Below are 25,637 nucleotides of genomic sequence, written 5' to 3' on the forward strand. Positions count from 1 at the left end.
CCCCCAGACAGCTAAAAACATCAATGCCACTGTGTGGCTTTCAATTAAATCGAACTTTTCACATCTAGAGCACCTGTTTTCACGCTAGTCTGAACAATCCTGCAGTGGACATTTCACCCAGCCGCCTTTATTTTGAAATCAAGTCAAAGCGGAAGTTGTATTCTCGTTTGCTTAACTCCCATCTACCTCCACAGGTTCCCCTCCCCTTTTTTGAACTAACCACCTACAATAAGTTTGACAGCTCAGCTTATTTTCACCCCCTGAGTGTGTGCTCACACGAAGAGTGGCAGCAGCAACAGATAGCTCGAGTCTCCACCACAGGAGTTACTTTTCCCTTTTTTGTTGCTGTGCGTGCGTCCCTACGTCTCCTGCTGGCTATGAGGAATTTTATGTCTGCGTAGGTTTGGTCACCGCTCCCACTTGGACCTGTTTTTTGGGGAGGGGGTGTTTGGCATCGGTGTACAAATAAGTCAATTCATAATTAAAAATATAATATTTTCTTTGTCGGCCGTCGCGAGGGAACTACATTAAACATGTCGAGGAACGCGGAGGAGGTGAACAAGCTCGCTGAAAGTACATACAAGGTAAGCGCTGCTTTCCTATGAAGGTGGGAAACCCAACAGGTGCGAGAGGGAAGAAGTGCCTCCTTAAACTCGGGTTCAAGTTTACAGGTTGACTTTTACCAACCTGTTGTCTAACAGGTGTTATTCATGGTCCTCGTGAGGTTTTTTTTTTTTAGCAGTAAAGTTTACTTGTCGTGTGGACATTCGCCTTTAAGTAGTTTACCTTCTTTTTGAAAACACAGCAGAATATATAGGGTGATATATGTTTAGCTTATGGGCACTATCACAAGTAAGTGACAGTGTTACAGCAGAAAAAAGACTATTATCACACTTGATTATCCTACCCTGGGGTCTTGCTCTTTCAGGATCCCTGAGCTTTAAGTGTGTTCTTGGTTTACTCAGCATCTCAGCCTGCACTGTTAATGAGTTCACTGCATTTTTGTCAGCACTTTTTATTTTAGTTTAGAAGCTTCCCGAGAGCTTGTAACTGCCTATTAGTGAGTTGAATCACTGGTTTTGAGAGAATAGCCCCACCCTGGGAGTGGCATTTCCTTTTCCCTCTTTTCCCATTAAATTGCTGCCGTGGTTGATCAGCATCATTTGGGCTGTTCTGTAGTTCCGTGCCAACCAGTAGCCTAATTAACTTTAATTTATTTACTGAAGCGGGAGCTTTTCAAGTGAATTGGTATTTACCACTCCTCCTTATCTTGGATTGTGGGGAAACTGCTCCCTTTAAAGCAATTTTAATAAGTAATCAGCTGGGTTTTTTTTTTTTTGTTGAGTCTATGATTTAATTGGGTTTCAAAGAGAAGCCTAACCAATGAAAATGAAACGTTTAACTGAACGTGAGTGGGACTCACCAAATCCCACCAGGCTTTCTGACTTAATGGTCCTCTGCAGTGTGCACGCCACAGGTGGCAGAGTAAAGGTGACTGTGTTCAAAGCAGGAGGAGGAAAAGAAGGCAAGAAGCTTTCTCTCACGCATTTATCCTTTTTAAACAGTTCTTATCCACCGGCCTCCTCCAGGGTCTACCCCCACAGCTCATTGGCGTGGTGAAATGCAGGAAAAAGACTCCAGGTTTAATAATTTAACTGGCTGTGTGTTTTGTGTGGTAAGATTATACAGCAAGCTCCTTGGCAGCCATCACCTCAGGCTCATTGATAATAAGCAAGACAGGCTCCCAAAATAGTCTGTTTAAATACTTAGTGGCAAGTTGTGTTTGTTTTTTGTTGAAAATGAACACGATTTGGCTGTTTACATGTTTCATGGACTTTTAAAATGCAGTGTGATTTTCAGCAATGGAAGAACAAGTTCTTCTCTTACAGCATTATTAGATGCTGAAAATTAAAGGAAAGGTTACTGAGTCATTTCTTATGAATGCCTGTATCAGCAGGGAGCTGTTACTTACACATTATGTCAGTATGCTGCTGACAAATGTCTGACGTACAAGTGGCTGAACAATGCAAGACTCATGAAACATTGTTTGCCATGGGTGTCCTAAGGAGGTTTTGCGTGTGTGTGCATGTTAGCCAAGACCTGTCCTATTCTGTACTAATCAGAGGGTTGGACTTGACATCTGTAAAATGGAGCTCAGAAAATTAGTAAATCTTTTTCCAAGACATAATTAGTTCCACTTAGGGCTGGGCGATATGACCCAAAATTCATATCTCGATATTTTTTAGCTGGATGGCGATATAAGATATATATCTCGATTTTTTTTTTTAAGCCATAAAGTAAGAACAAAAAGAGAGTTCTTAGTCAAAGCTGTGTCCCAGATGTCACACAGGCACTTTTATTAACATACAGCACAGATGTACATGAAAAATTACTCAAAATTAAATTATGAGCATTCATTAAATAATAATGCTCCATAAATAAAAGAAAACAAGGTTGTTTTTGTGCTAAACAAAGAGCTCACAATTGTGCAGTCAAAATGTAAACTAAAAGACGCTGAGCGTAATAACAAAGACAGACAGATTTCACAGCTGCTCTGTTCCCAAGTTTTACTGTGTGACTGACAGCCTGGAGTTTGAAATCCGCTTCATAACCACGTCTCTTACAGGTGCCATTTATGGTCCTTATACACACACAATACGGTAATATTACGTTGATGCACAGTACGTATCACTCCGCGAAGCTCCTCGGTAGCCGTAATGCGCCGACAATCTATCAAGCGGTGCAGCTCCGTAGCTTACCAAAGTCGTACTCAAACATTTTTGACAGATTGCTGAGCGCCGTGTACCACATAAAATCGGTTCGCGGCCATCAAGCACAACCAGAATTCATACATAAGGCGCGCTATCAACTTTTGAGAGAATGAAAGGATTTTAGGGTTAGCGCGGTTAGCTCGTTAGCATGTTTAGCTCGTTAGCACGTTGACGCCGTCCAGCCCCACGCATGGGGCGATGCGCAGTAACTCGTTAACGGAGATTTGCCGTGTCCGTCTTGTCGCTGCCTGCACGTGAAGCGATGGGGGAGGAGGGGGAGTTGTGTTCAGTGAAGGCGAGGCGGAGTAACGTTGCGTAGAGACAAAAGTGGACGAAAGAGAGGCAAACTTACGTTATAATTATAGTTGTGGAGCCGTAACATGGAACTAGAGCTGGGCGATATAGTCTACTCCACGATGTTGATTAAAGGATGGCGATCACTAGAGACCCCACTTATATCAGATTAGCCTGTGTCTTTTCATGCCCACGTTGTTTAATCGATTGTGCATTCTTATTCGTATTTATTATTTCTTTGTTGTTTTTGTGCTTCCTGTCTTAAGTTTCCACAGAAGCAATTTTTGGCCTCTGTGACATAATTTGTAGACATTATCTGTATGCATGCGAATGTGTGCCTGAAGGACATGGTTATAGATTCCTTTAAACTGTCGTCAGGCTCTAGTGTGACTGCATTCATTCATTCTTTGCCTCGTTATTTACGTCTAATGTCACTCTGTCAGTTTGACAGTCACATTGAATCCTTTTTCTCTCTCAACCCCTTTAGACCGTAATGGAACAGTTCAACCCAGGACTGAGGAACCTGGTCAACCTGGGCAAGAACTATGAGAAATCCGTAGCAGGTGAGCTTTTTTTTTTTTCCCCCTTTGTTTTTGCTATTACATTAAAAAAAGATTCAGAGTTTATATATTAAGTTAGAGTTGGCTAAGAAATGAAAAATGGCTAACTGGAAGGACAAGTTAGCCATTTTGGAGGAGGAAGGATCGGACAGGTTGGATAATAATGTGGCTATTTGTTACTCTGTGGTGTTCAGAGGGTATTAGGGGCTACTGTGACAAAAATTAATGACAATTTTATCATTTTCCCAGCAATGACCCTGGCAGGAAAGTTGTATTTTGATGCACTGACTAAGATTGGGGAGAATGCTGCAGTTTCTCCTGTCTCCAGAGAATTAGGTAAGTTTCCAAGTTGATCTGTCCTGTGATTCTCCACTATGATAAACTGGGGGAAATCTGCAGACTGTGGAGGCAGCTCCCTTTTTCTCAAAAAGCTTTCTTCTTTCTAATTTATTCAGTTGTATTTTATTCCCAAGGCAGTCTTTTCATTTCTAATAATAGTTTAAGGATGATTTACTGATCCTCAGCCAGAGCAGATTGTTGTTTAATTAAAGTTGATGGAAAACCTCAGTTGAATGATTTTTTTTTTCTGCAACAGTCAATGTCATTTGGTATGTGTTGCACACAGATTTGTGGGAGCAATAGGAAAGTGGCCTCTCTGAGTATACAGGGTAGATGCAGGTTTGGGTGAAAGAGCAGGAAGTGTTGTAGGTCTGGGGAAAAGATGGGAAATTCTTCAGCTTAACAAGACAAAGCTGAATTGAGAGGGTGTGTTGGGTATATGACGGGAGGAGAGTGAGGCATGTTACACGTGAATAATGCAGTGCATCTCGAGTTGACTTCCTAAAGTAGCTCACAAGCTTCACTCCATTGCATTTGTTATGTCTGTAGATTTATTCACGAAATGATCAGATGTTTATCACTGGCTTCATTCTAAATATGTGTGTAAACATGGGATAATTGTGAGGAACACAGGAGCTGAATTCATTCAGTGGCAGTTGCCATTTTAGAAATATTAGGTTTGAAGTTTTAACAAAGTGAATTTAAGTCTTAAATTAAATTTTCCTGACCTTGCTGATCGGGAGCATATTTTCAATTTAGCAGGATTTGCCAGTTCTAAAGTGCATCTGACATCAGTGTGAGAAATGGATCATTAATTTATTCACAAGTCAATGAGATGACCCAGTAATCGCAAGCTAAAGGAAGTTAATATGTATGCCCCTCAGTCGCTGGTCTAAATCCTTCTCAGCCCCATCTCATAAGACGATGAAGCACAGCCTTGACTCTACACCTGCAAAGCCTCATAAGAAATCAGAGGTTTGCAAAAGATATCCACAAGACACTTTGTGCAATATAACTAAAATTAATTTAGAAAAAAATAAATGAACAGAACAACAGCTATTCCCTGGTTTGTTTCATGATGAAAGAGAGCAGGGTAATGTTTGAACCTCTCTTTATCACTAAAAAACTAAACCCAGGCAGTGCTCTAGCTCGAACACATCAGAAGTTACCCACTGATTAATTCCAGCACCGTTCTTGTGATTTTTATGTATTTGAGTGTGATAGACTTGGGAATACACTGTTTGTTCATCGTCCTATGTTCGTTCTTCTCTAACTCCCCAGGCTTCAGTTCCCCTGAGCTAATTTGTAGTCCAAAGAAGTCTGGCATCCTAAGTCATTGTCACTAGTGTCACACTTTGATTTAACCACTGTACGCCTCTCATCTCCCCTGCTGATTAGTAGCAAAACTGCTAATTAAATTTAGCAGCACAATGGGAAGTGCCACCTGGTGTCAGTTTCCTGGCACAGTTAAAGTGATACTCCACCCAAAAAAAGAAACACCCTGTGCACACTTGGCAAGTGGCTAGAAAAGTAAGCCTTTGAATCCTCAATAGCCTCCTTGAATTCACAGTGGCACATTTTTACCATAAAATATTGTGACAACAGGTCCTTCTGAAGTTTGCATCCTTAAGGCTGGTTTAGAATTGCAAAAATACAATATTGATATAAAACATTTTGGTTGGTTCATCTATAACGATGAGCCTGTCAACATACGATAGATTATACTGTGTACAGACTGAGCATGTGTATACTGCAATTTAAGACCATCTGTGATCTCGCCACATTGTACACATGCATTTTCTTGCAACCATAATCAGTTGGTAGGATCCCAGCTATGATTGGCCAATTAATCAGTCAAAAACTGTTGTAATAAACTCAGTTTTCAAGATTAAATACTCAAATCAATAGTTTTAATGTTCTCAAATTACCCATTTTATTTCTGATTTTGATGTTTCGGGCCTATAGACGGGTGATTAAACGATTCATTAAAAAAAAAACAATCCTCCCTTTAATTCAAAGTAACATACCCACTAATTTCCTCCTGTGTGGCATTGTGTGATCTCACGACGGATCAGTTTATTCTGAGTCATTATGCTGGATTATGTAGAGCGGTGGGTGTTCATCTAGTTTAATGAACCAGGCTTGAAGACCCAAATGCATTGTACTTGGAGTCTGTGCTGCACGCCTCTATAAATAGTCAGGATCTTCAATTTGTGTCGTGAGTTGCTGTCAGGTTCCTAAGACATTGTTTTAAGTTGTAATAATTGTGGAGACATCTTCTACAAGAAATGTGGCGTTAAAGTCTACACATCTTCATCACGAGGCTGCTCATGCTTGTAGTGAAGCTGCTCTGTAAGAAACATGAGCTCCAGTGACAGATAACCAGAAACCAGATACTCTCGCGAGGCATTAGAGCACCGGTGCACCTCGTTCTCTCGCCCCTTTCCTTTATCGCTCCCTCCACTTCTGCCAGAGTTCAAATGTCAACCTCTTTTTCTTCTTTTTTCTCATTCGAACGCTCAGGTTTCTGACGTTTGGTCAAACAAAGAGCAGGAATTAACATGTACAGACCAGGTTGTTTGGATGCAATAGGATTAGAACGTGCTTAGAATTTGCTCTTTACATCTTCTCGTTGTACTTCTAGTCTTGATGCTAGAAACAGAAATGCACAGGGAACAGTGAAAAGAACCACAAAACTGCTGCCTAAAAATTGGAACAGCAAACAGCCTGTAAGATATCTTGACTGTGCTGCATTTCATTGTCCCCAAAGAATTTAATCTCATCCTATCTTGTCCTTTTGCAGCAAAAAGGGTATTTATAGATGTTTCGTGGACACAGACACACAGTGACTAGTGTTCAAATGGCACCAGGCCCACTTTACATAATCCAAGCATGTTTGCATGCTGTCAGGTGGCTCTCATAGATGCCAGGATTATTTTGTCCACAGTCAAAAACGGTGGAAGAACTGTGGGTCTTCCTTTTTTTTTTTTTTTTTTTTTTTTTTTTTTTGCAGGCTTCTGGGAAAATGCAATAAAGTGCTCCGTCTTCAGAGCCTTTCTACAAACACAGACATTGCCTATCTGTCTCAACATATGCAATTACGAAAGACACTGTTCACTGTCATGTGGGACATAAAACAATTGTATCTCATCAGAGACGAAAGGGGATTTATTTAAATCGATGGTGGTTGAGTTGGCTGGGTTTATCTCTGTGGTTCTGGTTGGGTAATAATGGCACATTGCTTTTAGAGTTATCCTCATAATGATACACTATTGCCCTCACACCTTGCTCAAAAGAGTGCACCTGTTGCCGAGCAACGTTTTGTGTGGTCTGTGCAACAATAAACAAATGAGTGAGAACTGCTGGAAAGAAACTGATGCAATCTTTATGCAGTTATTAATATGAAACATTTACGTGACATCATTTTCTGAATTTTGTTTTTGAGGTATGTTTATGACTCGACTTATACGCCTTACATATAAACCAGTCTGTCTGGTGTTTGACTCAATACCACACCTGTTGACATTTTTAAGATTATTCTTACTGTAAAAAGAGGGGAGTTTAAGGTTGGGCCAGTCTTGGGCCCTGTTTTATTTTAAATCTAGCATAGCCTTTCTAAACTCTTTTTCTTTCTTTTACTGTGTATTACCATATCCAGCACTACTACATTGTCATTTCTTCTCTTATACTTATTGTAGTACCTTTTTTCTGCCTCACTATTTATCTCCTCACCATATTTTTCTCCCACCCTTACCCTGCCTGCACTACCCCTCAGCCTCTTTTATTCTGCTCTGTCAAAGGGCAGATTTACTGGGATGAGTGGAGTCTTTATCTGCCGAGCTGTTTGAACTGCAGCAGCCAGTCTCACTGTGAGGCAAGGTGGAGCAGGCAAGGTGTGGAAAGATGGAGCAGGGAAGGGCAGTGTTTACATACTGATGAATGTACAGGTCAGAGTGTCTGCAGGCATATTGAAAGGCTGTCAAGGATTTGCGCAGTGCATTTGTGCACATCAGAACACAGTTGAAAGACGACAGCAATTTTTTATTTTTCAAACCTTGGTGTGCAGGCTGTTTTTCCTATTTATCCATGTGCTCCAGTATGGGTCTACTGCTCTGTAAACCAAACAAATAACAAATCTAGATGAGGACTTGATGAGTAAAGTATTTATTCTATGATGATTTGGCTTGTCTGTTTGTAACACACAAACTGGAGGTGTTTGTATCCTGAAGCAGAAGCCACTGATGGCTGGTTACATCATTATCAATACTTATATGTGCGGTACAGCTGTATTTGTTGGCTGCAGCTGCATGGGAATCAGCACCCATGGGAAAATGCTCAGTGTGGGAGAAGATGCAGCGTGCATTTGTTGAACGTCTTGTAATCTTGTGTTGGCAAATCCACTGATGTATCCCACATCTATGCTACAAGCAGAAAATATACCCGACATATGCTGAGCATTATCTTGAATTTAAATTGCTGTTGGATGTAAACTAAGGATGTCTTACGAATAAGTTGTGTTCATGAGACTGCACACAGATGATTCATTTTCTAAACAAATTAGTTTATCTGTTTTGACGTTATTGCAGAAAGAAGATGACAAAGAATGCTGGCTAAACACCCAGAGTGACCATCTGTGTAAACACAAGTTATTAATTGGCCCAAGACAAATTTATACACACACATTGTTATTCTGTGTCTACCCATCATCTAAGAGGTGTTGAAAATGGTGATTATCAAAGGACTGCACCAGCCAAACACACACACCCATGCAGATTTCAGTCTGTGAGCAGTATTATCCAGAAGGCAGTATGTTACAAAAGCCTTCTTTTGCATGTGAACTCTTGACAGTGTCATAAGAATGAAGTGCAGAAATTATCTTCAGTTGTCCTTTTTTCTCACATCTTGCACAGCAGAAAAAAAGCCTGCGTGAGATACTCCATTTGAGTTAGACGAGCTGGGACCTGCCTGGGTAGACCAGTCTCGTGGGCACAAAATAGGCACAGACTCGGTTTCAGTGAGCTGGCAGGTTAAAGACCACGTGCACCTACAATCAATAATATCTAGAAAAGTCACACCTCAGTGCTTGTGTGTAAACGGCAAACCAGACTCAAGACCGTTTGTAGCCTTTCTTGTTAGTAGAGTTACTGCTATTAGTTTTGCATAATGCTTGGCTTTGGGTACTAAGCAGTACTATTTGAATGCAAAGAAGTTGAAGGGAAATCAGTCTTCAGTGGAGCTGCCAATACTTTGCTTATTTGTTACTTGAAACCACCAATTTACTTTTAAAAGTAATTTAAAAAAGTAAGGAATAACACCTAAAAATTTCAAACTTGTCTAATAGAAGAAGAGGTAGTACAATTTTTATCTCTGGGATGTGGGGACTTAAAATGAAACTGCTGTACTTTGGCTTGGCGCTACAAGCATGTAGTTATTATGCTCTGCATTGTGCTCTGTAATCCTAATTTGATTGTTTTTAGGAAAAACAGGTTATGATTTGTGGCAGCCTGCCATCTGAGTTCTTTTTGATTTCCTGAGCAGCAAGTGGTCCCGTTTGGTCCAGGCTCCATATAGTTTGCTTTCATACCAGTGAAGGAAATCCTACATCACATCTGTAGCTGGTTACTTTTTTGGTTAAAGAAATATTGCAGATACTGTCAGGCTTATAGGCTATAGTCTGTGCTGTGCATTATGGCTATCATTTTACACTTTAGTGGAATATCTTTAGATAATGATTTTCTGTACAGTCGAGACAAAACTTTCCATCTTATAACATTAACCTGTGTGACATCTTTCCCCCTCCTTTTTTTGCACCTGGCAGGTGTAGTACTGACAGAAATCTCAGAGGTCCACAGGAACGTTCATCTTGAGCTGGAGGAAAACGTGAGTCTTGAATATGTTTTTGCAAATGTATACATGTTTTGTTTTACGTTATCGAATTGATTTTTAATTGTATTGCCTCTCCCAAACGCATGCTTGTCTCACTCTCTGAACCTGTTTCTCAGACTGAGGTGGAATTCACTAACCGGCATTTAGTGGTGTGCTGTCAGCAAACGGTTCTTTTCATCCTTCTGCTGCTGTTGATAGACACCACCTTATCTTCCTACCCACCTACAACAACTGAAGTAGCATCATGAGCAAGAAAAACATGAAACATTAGATACAGAAGGAAAACAAATGGCTTTGGGTTGTAGGAGCAGCTGGGGCTTTATCTCGTTGCTGAGAACAAGCAGGTCCTAACATGTCCTGTCCTGTACCAGCTGGGGCAGTTACAGTTTGATTAATTAAGTATGAGCATTGTGTACGCTCTTAGCACACTAACACCACAAAACGGTTGCACGGACTACTTAATCTTTTGTTCAGTTTTGAAGAACATGTTGTAAATGTTTATTATGTAAATGTTGCAAAATTTCAGTTCACTTTGTGTTTAGGTAGCATGGAAAAAGACGCCATCGCTTTGTTGGAACTTGCAAATATCAGATATTTTAAGTGAAAATAATTAGCAGAATTTTATGTATCATATTTCACTACAACACAAGCATTCTTAAAATTTAGATGTTTAAGACCTTTTAAAAAGATCACAACATGTTGGGCGCATTATTTTTATTGAATGTTGCACAAGTTTTGTGCAAATAAATGATGCTAGTGCCTGAAAGTAAACCAGAAAACATGAACATGACGCAGAAAAGTTGGGAGGCACTCTTCTGAGACATTGTTGCAAACGGCATCAGTGGGTGGGCTCAGTTGTTAATGGACGCGAGTTTATGACTCACAGCATTAATTCAGGTCAGAGAGTCAGTCTGATGACTGTGTTATGTATACTACAGTCCCTGTGGTCATCTATGTTTTCAGTGATGGGGTCTTCCACATCATTGATCTGCTGCGTGTGGGTGCAGACACTGCATCACAACAAGGGGAGCGCTTTGACTCCCTCACACTAATGAGAGGGAGAGAGCTGGAGAGCATCTGAGAGAAGACTGTGGGCATTCCCACGCTTTGTATCTGACTCATTCATAACCGCAACCTTGGACTTGGTTCTCGCCCCCACACCGATACACTTTAAATGATCATTCTCCATTTTTCTCCATGAGACTTGCAGCATTTTTCCTTGTTTTCTGCTGACAGCAAAGCTTGACAAACTGTAGCCCTCCATCCACCCATCAAGTTTATAATAACCAGTGTGTCTTCCTATCCTCTCTTCTCTCTTGTCCTTCCTCCTCCTCTTCACCTGAAGTTTAAGAGGTTCCACAGAGACATAATAGCTGAGCTGGAGAGAAAGACTGACATGGATGTCAAATACATGACAGTGAGTAGTTTTTTCTGTGTGCGCGCACAACTAAGTTTGGGTTTGTTTTTGTTATCACTGGCTTTTGTGCTACATTTTAAATTTTTATTCAGCAACTACATGAAGTGAGGGAGACTCAAAAATAAAAGCCTTTGAATTGGTTTTTAATACAGGATCAGCAGGTAAGGAGGACGTAGATGATGGTTTTTAAACCGTGTTGAGTTGAAAAATATGAAAAGCAATCCTTTTTATGCACTTGATGAACTATAATCTCGTTCTGTGCAATAATGCAGGAATTTTTTTGTGACTCTTTGAATTGGGCATATGTCCTACTGAAAGGGTTATTATCAGCACAACACAGGACAAAGAAGGGCCTATTTTCTGCAGTACAGCAAGTCTGTGCCCTTTCAGAGTGATGTTTGGTACTCTGAGTCTGTAAATGGATCTACATGACTGTGAAGAGGTAGCTGTATGCACACTTTACATTTTATTTATAATAAAACAAAGTTATTCCTCTCTGATGTTCACTTTGCACTAGTGCCATATAGTAGATGGATCCAGCCTAACACATCATCACAGACGTTTTAGGAAACGGTTTACATTGCAAATCAGCTTGCATAGTTTACTGCATAGTGTGAAACATGACTTTGTACTGGAAGATTTTTTTTTTTTTAATATATCCAGCATATACTGAAAACTGGACTGTGGATATATTTTGGCAGTTTTCACCACCATTTTTAAATTTCAAATGATTCATCCAGTTATTCTTAAAGTTCACAGTTTCTCCTTATTTCTGCTACCCAAGATGGTTCTGACAAAACGCATCAGGTTGGTGTTGCAGCATTTACATGAATCATTCTTCTGATCTAGGCCACATTTAAAAGATACCAGATGGAGCACAAGATGAAGCAAGATTCTCTGGAGAAGTCCCAGGCAGACCTGAAGAAGCTGAGGAGAAAGAGCCAAGGCAAGAATGCGAACAAGTACGAGAACAAGGAAAGCGAGGTGAGACGAACTTAAAAAAACAAAAAAAAACCAACAACTCCTACAGACACATGACACATCGTACACACATGCGCTTTCTTTGACACACGTGGGCGTGTTCATATAACGAGCCTCATTCACAAACCTTGACACCTGAAACTTGCAGCCAGAGTAGCAAAAGTTACTGGCAATATGTGAAGCATCTGGTCTGTGCAGTTGTGCAGAAGCTCCTTGTTTGTTTGGGGTTTTTGGCTTCTTTTATTTTCTTCAAGAATACACCCGCACAAGGTCCCCTTACACCATCTTGTTCTACCCGCATGTCAAATTATAAAAGTTGCCAAACACGTGCACAAACAAGAAAGAAAGCAAGCAAGCACTAACTCTTCAGGCTATAGAAGTGACATTTGATTAGGAAACGCTAAAGTTAACCAGGCCACTCTTTGAGAAGTGGAGACTTTATTGCACTTTTTTGTCTTGTTATGTATTTAATGTTTTACAAGGGCCAAAATGTTTAAAAGTGTGCTTTTATTGTCTTTTTAAATTATGACTATTTATCTGTTGGTACTTATCCGTGATCTGTGTGTCACAGTTACCTCAGGTGCTTTACGTCATTGATCTCGATTAATCACTGTGGAATATGAAGTCATTATAACAGGTTAACTCTGTTATTACATGGTGCAACCACACCCTGGCAGTGACGCTGCTAAGTGGAAAGTGCAAATGAGTTAAACCTCAGAGTTCCCTCGGCCTATGAGCATACCAACTTAAAGTCTTGCATAACCTGCCTACCACTGATCCTGCCAGGCAGCTTATTCGTGTGTGTGTGTGTGTGTGTGTGTGTGTGTGTGTGTCTTTTGCATATTTAAAGATTTGTGTGTTTTGTCAACAAGGTCTACTTTACTGAAGGCTGATAAACTGCATAGTTAAAGGAAGAAAGAGAAAGAGACCTTAAAAGGAGTTTCACACTTTAGAGGAGTGCACTAACATAAATACTTGATTTTATTTTCGGCTTTAGCTTCTACCTCTGCCTACACTTGACTTGTCATTGCCCAGAATTATTTTCTTTATTATAAAGGAGAGAGAGAGAAGCACAAGAAGTTGTGCATTTTATTTATTTATTTTTACAAGATATATGAGCTTGAATCGTACTGTAGTCTCTTTTAGGAACTGTATTTGATGTTTTTCTGTCAAAAATCATAGTAAGCCAAATGTCCTTGGGGTTAGGTTACGGACTTTTAGTCAAAACACATTCGATAGAGTCACGAAGCTCAGTGAAGTTGCCAAGGACATTGATTCACATTTGTATTACATTTTAAACAAGTTAGTTACAGCCCTGGATTTTTGCTTTCACCATGAAATGTCAGAGCAAGTTAAATTATCTAAGAAATTACAGCTTTAGTTTTAGAGCCAAGCTTCTGTGTGAACACGGTTGATGATGAACTCCACGTGCCCTGTGGCTTTATAGAAATTTCAGGCTTGCTTCCTCTTCTCCCTTATTATAAATTCTTCTGTCACCTCATTCATTCTTTTGTTTTCTCATTCCTTTGTCTCTCACTTTACCGTGCTCCATTTCCTCTTTCCTTTTCACCTTACTGCTCTCTCACCTTCCCATCAAGTCGCAAGTCTTGTGCCTACTTATCTGATTTAAAGCCAGGTATGCGATTTAGAGATCCAACAGACACCAAGTTGGGCTGGCATGCAGACGGTGTGTCAGGACTTGGAGACAGGAGCTTACAGGAGCAGATGATTCACCAGACACCAAAGATTCTTCAAAGGCAGGGAAGGATCTGACAGAAGACGGAGAAGATAAAATTAAAAATGAATAAATAAATGAACTGGGAGTGCTGTCACAGCTGTCAGACACCTAATTAAAAGGCTCTCCCAAAAAAAAGTTGCTGCACATTTTACTTTCTGTACACAAGGATAGCAAAGATTGGGATTTGTATCAAAGCCTCTTAAACCTCAAAGAGCAGAAAGTCAGAATCATCTGTTGGGGAGGTGTGTAATTTTTTTTTTTTTTTTTTTTGTTTGGTTATCTCTGTTGCGATCCTCTGCGATACTCTCACCTCCCTCACCTTGTAGTTCTCCGGATAAACATAGCTTGTCCATAGCAACAGGGTGACTATGGTGTTGACAGATGTAAAGTGATTAACAGGGTGTGTGTGTCGAAACTGCATTTTACACTCCCCTTTTACTTTTTCCCTATATTCACTCTCTGTTTTTCTCCTTCTCTGTGCTGCCCTTAAGTCCTTTTGTATTTTTAAACAGCAATTTAGCAAACGGGCTGTAGTGGAGTTATTAATACTTCAATTCATCCCACTGAATTTAGTGTTTCTGCTTTTTTTTTTTTTTTTTTTTTTTTTTTTTGCAGTGTTAATCAGTTTGTTGAAAACAGTGTTGTGGATCATGTGGGTTGTACTGCTCACTCTATTTTTCTCACCTAGAAAAGACTGTGCATTGCAGTTTTTCTGACATGCACAGGTAACACGTGTCAGAAAAACCACAATGTAGAAGCAACAGAAAATGGCGCTCACAAAATACTGCAGATTTGTATAATAATCTGTCTGTACTGTAGAAATATATGCAGGTGCTTTTCAGAAATCCCCAAAATGTACTAAAGAAGTCAGTTAATGCATTTGTGTTTGTGTGGTCTCCATTACAGTTTTCTAGCTGTGCTTCATTATGTTTTATTATATCCTTCATTATGATACTAAAAGATTAAAAACTTACGCGGCTGCATTAAAATGTGCCCTCACAGGGTTTGATTGAAACAAAACTGAGGCACAGAGAAATGATAAGTGAACAACTGGTCAGTAACAAGAACAGTTTTAGTAAGAGTTTTATTTCTGCACTTATTTGTGTAGGTGTGAGTATTTGCTTCTGAAATTTGCATATGATTGTTTGTTGAAATACAGACACAAAGGTAAGCCTGTTATCAGGATTTCTGGTATCGATGGAGGAAATTAACAGATCTAAATAGATGCGTTTGTGCCTGTCACGAAAGCATAAACAAACAGGAAGATTTTCATTTGGTCAGGAAGACCGGCGACTCTGTTTAGAAAGGGCAAAACGGTATTGCCCCATATTCGTTCATGGTCTAGATAACCAGAAGAAATTGTATTCATTTGCCTTTTTGTGTGGATTTTTTTGTTTTTTGTTTTTTTTAAATAAGCAGTATTGTTGTTTTTAATTATGAGGTCATGTTATTGTGCATTTTAACTTACTGGTACAGTGTTACCAAATAGTGACCACTTTTCTACGTGCAGAATATTTTTGGGAATAACATGGATTACAAATGCACTGTACCCGGCACAGGTTTGCGGTAAATAAAGCCTTCGGCCATTTGAGGATTTATCAACCAAGGACAGAGCTGTAAGAGCTGAATAGAGAGGGTGTGTGCAATGCATTAACAGCCGTTAGAGGTGTGACACTTCCAGTCAGTTGGATGAGAAATGGCTCCCACAAATTTTGACCCCCCCCCCCCCCCCCCCCCAAAAAAAAGAGATAAATTAAGGCGCATGAAGAAGTCAGGAAATGAAGGCAATATTAAAAGAAGCTGTTTCATTCAGATTGTTGTTCTAACACCGTTCACTTCATTACATTTCAGTGATATCAGCATTTACTAGAGTAGTGAAAGTGAAACTGAATATTTATATCTGAATATCTGGTTCATTTGCATGGATCCCACATACGTGGACACATCAAATCCTTTCAGTAGCTTTCTGACCTTTTTATGATCCCAGACTGTCAGTGTAGATAATGCAGCCCTCCCTACTGTTCTGCCCTTTCACTAAACATCAAATACAGCACAGGCTGTCAATAAAATAAGATCTAAACTAATAATACTTGTCCTCTGCACAACACAGATTAGAATAATGGCAAAGGAACCCTGGTCTTTTTATACATTTTGCCCTTGTTGGGTTTTTTCTTTGTGTCTCAACAATGACTGTGTCTAAATGGCTGTAAACCATGTGCATAGCGAGATAAGACCTTGATTTATTCAAGGTGGTTGTTTGGAAGGCACAACACAGTTCAGACCTGCTGAATCTGATCTGTTCAAAGCTTATCATCTTTTCAGTTATGTTTGCCTAGATGTGCATTTGTACACAAAACAATTTGAATGTTGTCTATGGTTTTTAATGTCCACTTGCATGCATGTTTGCAGTGTCTAGAAACGTTGGCAAGCCGACAGATGGACATGCAGTTGTTCGTCGCCGATGGCTGTAAGGAGGCTCTGCTGGAGGAGAAGAGGCGCTTCTGCTTCCTTGTGGACAAACACTGCATATTATCCTATCAGTTCGCTTCCTTCCATGACAAGGTAGACAAAGTCCTGCTCTTATTATGTTGGAAGCAATCAAACTCTAGTCATATTATATTGCTGGTTCAGCCAGAAGAATTTATTCCGAAACCCACAATCTCTAGAGTCTCAATGTATCACGTTGCCATAGTGATAGAAATGTTGCACTCCTTCTACTGATTACTCATGTTTTCTTTTAATATCTTTTCTTATTTCCACGACTGCTGGATAGGCCAGAGACATACTGTCGGAAAAGCTGAGCACCTGGCAGGACCAGTGCAAAGATGCCACCAATATGCCCGAGAGTGTTTTGTCAATGATTGAAGGGCTGCGTAAGCCAGTTCCCATCACACCACTGCCCTCCCCGTCCCCGTCACGACACAGTGTGGTATGATCAAAGTGACAATCCTAAGACTTGTTCTTGTGCTACATGTGTTGCTGTCTTTCATACTGTACTATGTTTTTTTTGTTTGTTTGTTTGTTTGTTTTTTTTTAGTACTGTTTAGATAAAATATCATTACTACGTAATGGAAACTTACCTCAGAGAGACGATTTCCGAGTGTCTCTCTGTAGGTCTGCTTACCAATCTTGACAAGATTTAACCTGTTATGTACAAGGTTGGGGTTTTTTTTGTTTTGTTTTTTTAAAGCATTGCTGTCAAATGTGGAAAAGTAACAGGGAAAAAAAACAAACATCAAAAAATTGATAACTCATATATGCAGGTAGCCTCTGCAATGAATATGCCATGCTTGGTGATGGGGCTCCCAGGGTGTAGGATGTTTTGATGTCAAGGTTATAGAAGTACCTTATATACTGAGGCTACCGTGCTGACACTGAATATTTAATCATATTTATCTTTCTATGTTCAGACTAAATCATAAGGATACTCAGAGTATCTTCCAAGGACAGTTTTTGCAATTTTAAAAAATATTATCCAGATCAGCCGCAGAGTTTAATGGGTTCTTCATCTGCCTACACTTCACCTTTCCACCTTGGCAACTTATGTAATCTTGCTTAAAAAAACATATAATAATGATAATGGCAGTGATCGCAGACCTCGACTTTTGCCTTGGCGGAGTTGTTGGATGATAAACATTTGTCTGTTAGACCCGACATTTTTAACTGCTTAGGGTAGTAATTCTTGGTCATTTGTTTAGCTGTTACTGAGGCTGCTACTACCTGCATGTTTTGACAAAAAAATCATTTTTTATTTTTTTTTTATCTTTTATTTAATTTATTTTTTTTTAAAGGAAATAAGTAACATACTGGTTTCACAAATACAGCCACCATATCGCTAATGTTTTCATTCATTGCACTGTGGCAGAACATATCTACTCCCCCGGCACCACCTAAGAAAGCTGAGCCCAGCCGTTTGGTTAATATGTTCAACCAGGACAACAACCCCACCGCTGTAACCCCTCCTTCAAGCAACAGCACAGGTATTGCGGCAGGTATTTTGACAGTTGTTTTCATTTAGCACTTTGCTCTGTGCTTTTGTGTCCTCACGTTTGTGCTTTTCAAACAGATGGTTTTTGCAGGTGTAATGCAAGAACCATCTGTTTGTTCCTAAAATGTGTGTCTCCTTTATGCTGCATGGAATGATGATATTTGCTTCTCTGCGCTAGAAAATGTTATTCCATGATGAGCTGCATGAAATAAATGTGTTAATAGACCTCTCTGCATTGAATCATCTGTTATTAATCTGTCTCTCTTCCACAGCATGTCTTTTATCCTGTCTTCCTTCTCTCACCCCAACCGGTCGCAGCAGATGGCCGCCCCTCCCTGAGCCTGGTTCTGCTGGAGGTTTCTTCCTGTTAAAAGGGAGTTTTTCCTTCCCACTGTCGCCAAAGTGCTTGCTCATAGGGGGTCATATGATTGTTGGGTTTTTCTCTGTATTTATTGTACGATCTACTGTACAATATTAAGCGCCTTGAGGCGACTGCTGTTGTGATTTGGCGCTATATAAATTGAATTGAATTGATGTTTCGGTCAGTTGCCCCTACACTGAAATACCTCAACAGCCAATGGATAATTTATCACGACTTTATGTGCCGGGTTCCCAGAGAAACAATCCTACTGACTTTGCCAGCCCTCTTACTTCTCCTGAATTATGACCATGAGGTTGACATTTGTTGTTCAGAGTAAAATATGTCAACAGCTAATCTGCTAGAGACATTTTCTGTCACAGTTACTTTTTTATCTATCAGGTCATGCTTTAAGTTTATCTTGTACATTAGATTATGTCTAAATCCAGCAGCTGTAATTTTAGTTTCAGTTGCACTTTTTGTTGAGTACTATTAGGCAAGGTCAGTAACCATAGCAGCTACTGTGACCACGTTAGCAAGGCTTTATATTCTTAATCGTGCCTTGTGTTAACACTGCTTTCTGCTTTTTTTTTTTTTTTAAAACTTCCTTCCTCTCTCCCAGACCACGGGAACGGCGAGGACAGCAATCTCGCCAGGTCTGTATCTGTCGCCACAGGGCTCAACAATATGGTGAAGAGACCACGTGTGCGCACCATCTTTCCCCATACTGCGGGCAACAATAGCACACTGCTGAGCTTTGATGAGGGAGACGTCATTGTCCTGCTCATCCCTGATGAGAGAGACGGATGGATGTATGGTGAAATGGAGAAGAATGGAAAGTGAGTCTAACTACGTGTGATGAATTTATACAGACCAGATATGTGATATGAAAAATTATAATCACAGAAATGGGGGAAGGCTTGTGCACACACTGTGCTGTACATAGGGGCCCGATTAGATCTGTGACACATGCAGTCATTATTGAGATGTAATTCAGCTGGCTTTAAAAGTCTTTAAATCATAACAAGAACTCTGTATCATCATCAACTTCTTCCTACTGCCTCTGTCAAAAATTCATGCCATATTCCCATGAATCAGGTGATTAATAGGAGGTGGAATTCTGTCTTAACTGGCCAGATGGTCCCTCGCCTGATTGCTAGGCTGACCATGTATGAGCACACACAGCTCCAGGCTTGTCAAGTGATGCCTGTGCTGGAGAAGTCACTGATAAGGAAATCAAAGTAAAATATGGCCTGAGGGTGGGATGTACGATAGCAGACTGGAGTGAGGTGGAGGGAGAAGTTCAGAGTGCCACCTGCTCCCCCACACAGATGGGCACCAACCAAGTCCACTCTCCCCAGATCTCTCGTTCGTGACTTTTTAGACAAGTATTTGATCTGAAGCCCTTGAAAATGTGTTTTTGAATTTTAATCATTCATCCGGTTTGATCTTTATTGCTTTCAAGGGAAATTACATTACAAATATACCCAGAAAGATTGATCAAGGGCATAAAAGAATCATTTCTGAGTAGCTTTCAAAAATGAGGCTAACACAAAGTAAAACTTTGGTCTTGATGCCTCGCTGCTGCAGGTGGGGCAAGCTGAAGCGCCTAAAGGCTTAAAAAGTGTATATCGTCATGTTTATCAGAGCACAGCGTCAGACAAGATGGGCTTCATGTTCCACAGGAGGTTCGGCTTTGATTCTTTTGGTTCTCTCGCTGGGCTTCTGCCTTTGTCTCATATCTGCTTTGATACTGTATCCCAGCAACTCACCAGGACTGTTTCAGATATGGACTCTATTGATGGACTGAGAGATTGAATTCCAGCAGGACTGAGAAATTTAATTCCAGGGAGTGAAAAATCTACGGATAATAGAGCAACATTTGTCAAATAATGACATTTGACTTCTGTGTGTGCATTTTATTGGCATGATTCCTAAATAAATTATCCAGTCACAATCATTAGAGTTGAGCTTTCTTTTCCAGGAACAGCTAGTAGTGTACACTCTTGACAATCGGTACTTGTAAACTGTCCTTGACTGAAATCAAGTAGTCTCAGTTGCTAGCGTTAACAGTTATGGTTGAAACAAGCACGGGTTCTCTGTGGAAACTTTTCCTTAAATAAACAAAAGCAGTTATTCAGTGTGACTGGGTGAAATTCATTTTCCAGTAGGTCCTGACTCTTTACTTTTTTTTTCCTATTGCAAGTACACTGAGGAAATACCTATTCTTCAAGTTAGTGCAAATATTAACATCCATCCACACAGAGGGAGGGGCAGATTGATCAAATACTGATTAGGAGCAATCTTTCTACATAATAGTACAATGACGAGGAGTCCTTGGTCTGAACTTGGGATAGGGACAAGCTTTTTTTTCAAATGTGTTTCAGAACTAAAGTAATCAATTTTTTATTATTAAGGTAAGAAATTTTTAGCATAGCGTCTAGAAATTAATTTTGCAATAATAAATTTTTTAGTCTTTCATTATATTCTTTGGAGTCAGGTTTCATTTAGACATCTGTGTGTGTGTGTGAGGGGGCTCGAACTGTTGCCACTGAAACCTCACAGGTCTCTGAAATTCTGGCTCAGTCGTGACTCATTTTATTAAATCAGTGAAAATCAAATTCTTTCCGCACAAACTCTATGTTCCACCTCGACGGGTTCAATAGAAGACTTTGTCCACAAGATCTTTTCTTCATTTGCGTCATCGGTTTCCTTTGATGGAAAATAACCTGTTCCAGCCTGAAATCTTTATTGTCAAAGATGAACTCCTTCAAAATAAACCAAAACTGTGATTGAAGTTGCAACCTTTAATGCTCTCCCTCTTTGCAAATAACAAGTGACAGATTCAACCTGTTTGCTGGCATAGTCGCCTTAGGCATACATTCAGACTGTGTATACAACAGTAAAGGCAACTGCAACGGATCCTGCTCCTTTATCTGGTTTCTGTATCTTCTCGATAAGAGATGGAGAGAGCCGCTCAGGAGAGGGCAGTGCATGCAGGCTCTTCACCGATCACTTGGAGAGTCCTTCAATTGAGCTGATAACGACCGCTGATGCAATCCTCTCTAAGTTGCCTGCTGTGTTTCTTTCTTTTAGGAGGGGCTGGTTCCCTTCATCTTACTGCCGTGCTCTCACTGAGACACTCGTGAATAACAACAGGTAAGGAGAAGCCACATTCCAGCTAACACACACAGACCTGCAGGTGTCATATTGCAGCCAGCTCTATTGTTGGAAGTATTTCCTCTAGTTGGCCCTCTTGACATGATAATCTTTACAGTTCTGTGAGGATTTTCCCATTCCTTAACCTTTGAGTCCTGCTGTTAAGCATTCTGTCTTCATTTTTATTTCTGTTATTTATTCATTTATTTATTTAAATGACGCTTGTGTTGTTCCTGACGTAATAAATGTTTCAAAGCCTCTGATAAAATTTAAGTAATTTGTGATCAAATGATTCATGTGGAGCCCTTTTTCTTTCCTTTCTTTTATTTAATGAATCAAAAATGATATTTTTCACGCGAGCCCAGCAAAATATCAGGAAACAGGATGCTGTTTGCTGATGAATAGATTTTGCTGCTGATGAAAGAGAGAGAGAAAAGGTTCAGAGTCGACTCCAGGCTTTTTCTTCAAAGAGACTAATCCCTGTTGGATTAATTTATTAGATCTTAATGTGCGGCACCTCCCACAGAGAGGCTGCCAGCCAACTACTACCACCACTCCCGGAAAGTGAAAATTTAAACTATAACCAGAACCTGGGGACAGAACACACAGACATCTGCATCCCTCTTCTTTTGTCCATATTAGGAATTTCAATTAGCCACATTCAATCTGTATCGCTTAACGTCAACATTTAAGCTGGTAACCCTAACCCATGATGCAGCCACTAAAAATTAAAATGCAATACTCACATATGCCTGGAGACTCACTTGTGATGAGTTTTATTATGTAGCTACTTCATTTCTTTGACCATCTTTCTTTTACCATCTCTTATACTGCCCTCCTCTTCCTCTCCAGTGAGCCCGCCGCCCCGTACCGCAGCAGAAGTGTGGTTAACCTCCACCACCAGGACACAGAAACAGACGAGGCAACCATGGTTCTCCCCCCAGCAGATTACAGCAACATTCCGCAACGCAGCACAAACCACAACACCTCGTCTGCCGGCACCATCACCACAAATAGCAATCACCATCACTCCCCCACGCCCTCTGTAGCCTCCTCGTCTGATCACAGCACGGTCAGTTGGCGATTTGGTTTGTGCGCTCTTCTTTGTCTGACATGTTGGTGTTTTAAAAAGAGAAACACAGAGTCTGGTAGACTTAAGGCGTGACTTAAAAAAGCAACTGATTTGATCTTAGATCAGGTCTGCGAAGAGTTTGACCAGCTTTTTTCTGCCAGCATACTGTCATCATGTTGTGATATGACTGGCACTATGAGGCTACATCTCACCTTATACCTGCTGCATAAAGGCTGCTGTACCCTCAACTGTTTTTACTGCCAGTGACAGTGCGTGTGTATGTAGGTGGTGTCAGATGAGCTTTTCATGTGTGTCCTGGAAACCTGACCACACTTTAATATAGTGCGAGTGTCGACTGATGTAGACAATGAAGGGAAAAAAAATGTAATTGTTAGGACTCGAGGACAGTTTTACACTTTTGAGCTTTTCAAAAAGTGTAAAGTATGGGATTATTTTCGTAATATTTAGTCTTATTTTTAAGACAACGTATGTGTGCCAGCAAAATAAAATTAAAAAAATTAGACTTTCCTATTTCCGGGTTGAGAGACACATGTATAAAGTTTATTTAGTTACTGCAAATGTAGGTTCTGATGCACATCCTCTCACAGCATAAGTCTAAACAGGATAAGTAGTAATAGATGCTAAAAATATCCACAACCTGAAATGCATTTTGAATATGCACCTTGGTGTTCTGAGAAAATAAAGTAAATACTGAGTCTAAAAACTGACTTTGTGTCCAAAGTTTTAGTCCCACGACTCACCTTCACTGTTTTTTGTGGGTGAGCAGAACACAGCTGTAATGATTGTTATTGTTAGGATAATCTCCAGGGTGGTGATGATGGGTCTCTGGGTGAGGCTGCTCTAGTAAGAGGCATTCACATTGAATTGAAAATTAGGTTTTATCATCTAGGGTGATGGTGCACACATGCCATTCTTTGCCAGAAGCTTTTGTATGCAGACAATGTTTTTTAAAATATTAATATTATTTCATCCATCTCTGAGAGTTTTTTATTTCTTACCTTGCCAATGTTCTTACATTTGCATGCCATGCAAAATGGCAGGCAAATTGTGGTTTGGTTCTAGGAAGGCCTTTTTGTTCCCGTCTGCTGGTTGGATGTAAATGCATTGTGGTATGTACGGGTTAAATGCGCATGACCCGTCTGCACAATGACTTACACAAGCTCTGTATATGCTCTACAACCATCTTTACTACACCTCTCTGACATTGCTTGTCAAGATAAATTGTGCACTTAACCTTTCATATTGGTCAGCCACAGTTGGATATGGACTTTGCACATATTTCTTTTCCTGCACATTCACGTTTGTTTACAATGCAAAACATAGAATTCAAACCTGCACATACACAGAAAAATATCTGCTCAACATGTATTGAATATTCACACACAGTCATGTTTACTTTAACCTTAACTGTAGCTTGTTTTCAAAGGTCCTAAACGTCTTGACTTTACTTGTGTGACCAATTTCACAAGATTTCTTATTGCGTCGTCCCTTCAGAATAGAACTGCAGTGACTTAAGTTCAAACCTGTGAACACATTTCTTGGGTTTCTTTGTTTTGTGTTTTTGATTTTCTAAAAATGACCATCAAAAGTGTTTGGTTGTATAATTCTGATATTAGATATTTTTCCACTCTTCTTTGTAGCATTTATTTAGACTGATTTCCTGGCAAAGACCCATCATTTATGCATCATCCATAAGTTATCTGACCTTAACCATTGGGAAGGTCTTTCTGGAAGCACAAAGTGCAGATATCTTAGATTTGTTATTGTGGCCACATAGCTCAATTTTGATCATAAAAACATTTTGCAGAAGTATTTGGCTTGTCCATGTGGGTAGTCAAGCCTGAAGCTTTTGATTTTGGAGCAGAGGCTTCTTTCGTGGTCGGCACCCTCTCAGTCAGTTTTGATGTCCTTAGCTTTTCCCATTGTTCCAAGTATTGGTCAATCTAATGAGTGCTGTCAAACAAATTCTTGTAATGCTCCAAAGACACAACAGTTGTAGTCAATCATAATCCCTAACTTAATACGCCTTAACCATGTCAAGTTATCATAGAACTTTCACCATCACTTATTAAAAGATGAAGTGGGTGTATGTATAGATTTGAGCCTGTTGATTAGAGATGATCCAAAATAAACCCCAGCTTTTTTTCACCCAACTCTTGTTTTTAAAGTTGTCAAATATGTTGTACAACTATTCCACCAGTTCCAGCAGCTGAAAGAAATCATTAAAAGCCTAAAATGTTCATGACATTAATGCGCATGATGAGTGTGTAACTTCTGACCACAACTGGACATGGAAGATGAGGCAAGCAAACAAAACACAAACAAAATAAACACAGTCGCCGTGGCTATTCTGTTAGGTTGATGTTTGACCCACTTAAAGGTCAGGTGGCAAATGGAGATACTCTTCTCCTCCTTGCCTGCATTTATTATTAACCAGTCACTTTGGTCAGGGCCTCAGGCTGACTTACACTAGTGGGACCAAATGTTAGTGTGTGTCCATTGTCAGTTGTATCAGTCTACATCCTGGCTCTGCATTATGGTGGAATTCCACTCTGGGTGAACCTGATATCCACTATCCCTCATTGTCAATTCCTTCATTCTTTCACTCACATATCTGTCTCTTTATCTTTTCATCCTCGTGCCTTTCCTTCCTGCTTTACATGTCTCCCACCAGTTCCAGGATAAACAGGGTTCACTTCCAGGGAAGTTTATTCCTTCCTAGTGACTCACGAACCCTTGCCATAACTTTTTAAAACACAGACATATGCAGGATCCCAGAATAGACACGCGTATGGGAAAAAGTTCTCTACAGCTACAGCAGATTATAATACTCGGCGAAAAAGTGGGCGGCTGAGGTTGTGTGTTGGTGTGCGCACATGTTTATGCATGCGTGTAAAGTTAGTTAGCAACTTGGGGCTGGAACATTCATGAATATTATTGCCATAATGATGCATACTGCATCAGTCTGTGGTTATCTCAGGTAATTACCTCTGAATAAATTTCTTGGCACTGTTGGTATAAACTAGATGTTTTTCTTGGGTTATTTTTTTTTC

The 25,637-nt window shown here is 40.0% G+C and overlaps 1 protein-coding gene across 2 annotated transcripts in view; it reads left to right on the forward strand.

Moving 5' to 3' along the window:
• The first annotated feature begins 211 nt into the window (after window positions 1–211).
• baiap2l1b (BAR/IMD domain containing adaptor protein 2 like 1b) overlaps window positions 212–25,637 on the forward strand; it is a 28,016-nt gene continuing 2,590 nt past the window's right edge. The window contains exons 1-12 of one of the 2 annotated variants that reach the window (XM_026165122.2): window positions 212–584; window positions 3,553–3,628; window positions 3,875–3,961; window positions 9,783–9,844; window positions 11,196–11,267; window positions 12,117–12,251; window positions 16,396–16,548; window positions 16,760–16,915; window positions 17,852–17,978; window positions 18,955–19,171; window positions 21,429–21,491; window positions 22,344–22,563. In XM_026165122.2, the coding sequence (XP_026020907.1) occupies window positions 534–584; window positions 3,553–3,628; window positions 3,875–3,961; window positions 9,783–9,844; window positions 11,196–11,267; window positions 12,117–12,251; window positions 16,396–16,548; window positions 16,760–16,915; window positions 17,852–17,978; window positions 18,955–19,171; window positions 21,429–21,491; window positions 22,344–22,563 (1,419 nt within the window). In that variant the 5' untranslated portion in view covers window positions 212–533. The remainder of the gene's footprint in view (window positions 585–3,552; window positions 3,629–3,874; window positions 3,962–9,782; window positions 9,845–11,195; window positions 11,268–12,116; window positions 12,252–16,395; window positions 16,549–16,759; window positions 16,916–17,851; window positions 17,979–18,954; window positions 19,172–21,428; window positions 21,492–22,343; window positions 22,564–25,637) is intronic. The other variant, XM_026165124.2, reaches the window with a different exon arrangement.

This window comes from Astatotilapia calliptera, chromosome 4 (assembly GCF_964374335.1).
Source record: "Astatotilapia calliptera chromosome 4, fAstCal68.1, whole genome shotgun sequence".
In the NCBI taxonomy this organism is placed as follows: Eukaryota; Metazoa; Chordata; class Actinopteri; order Cichliformes; family Cichlidae; genus Astatotilapia; species Astatotilapia calliptera.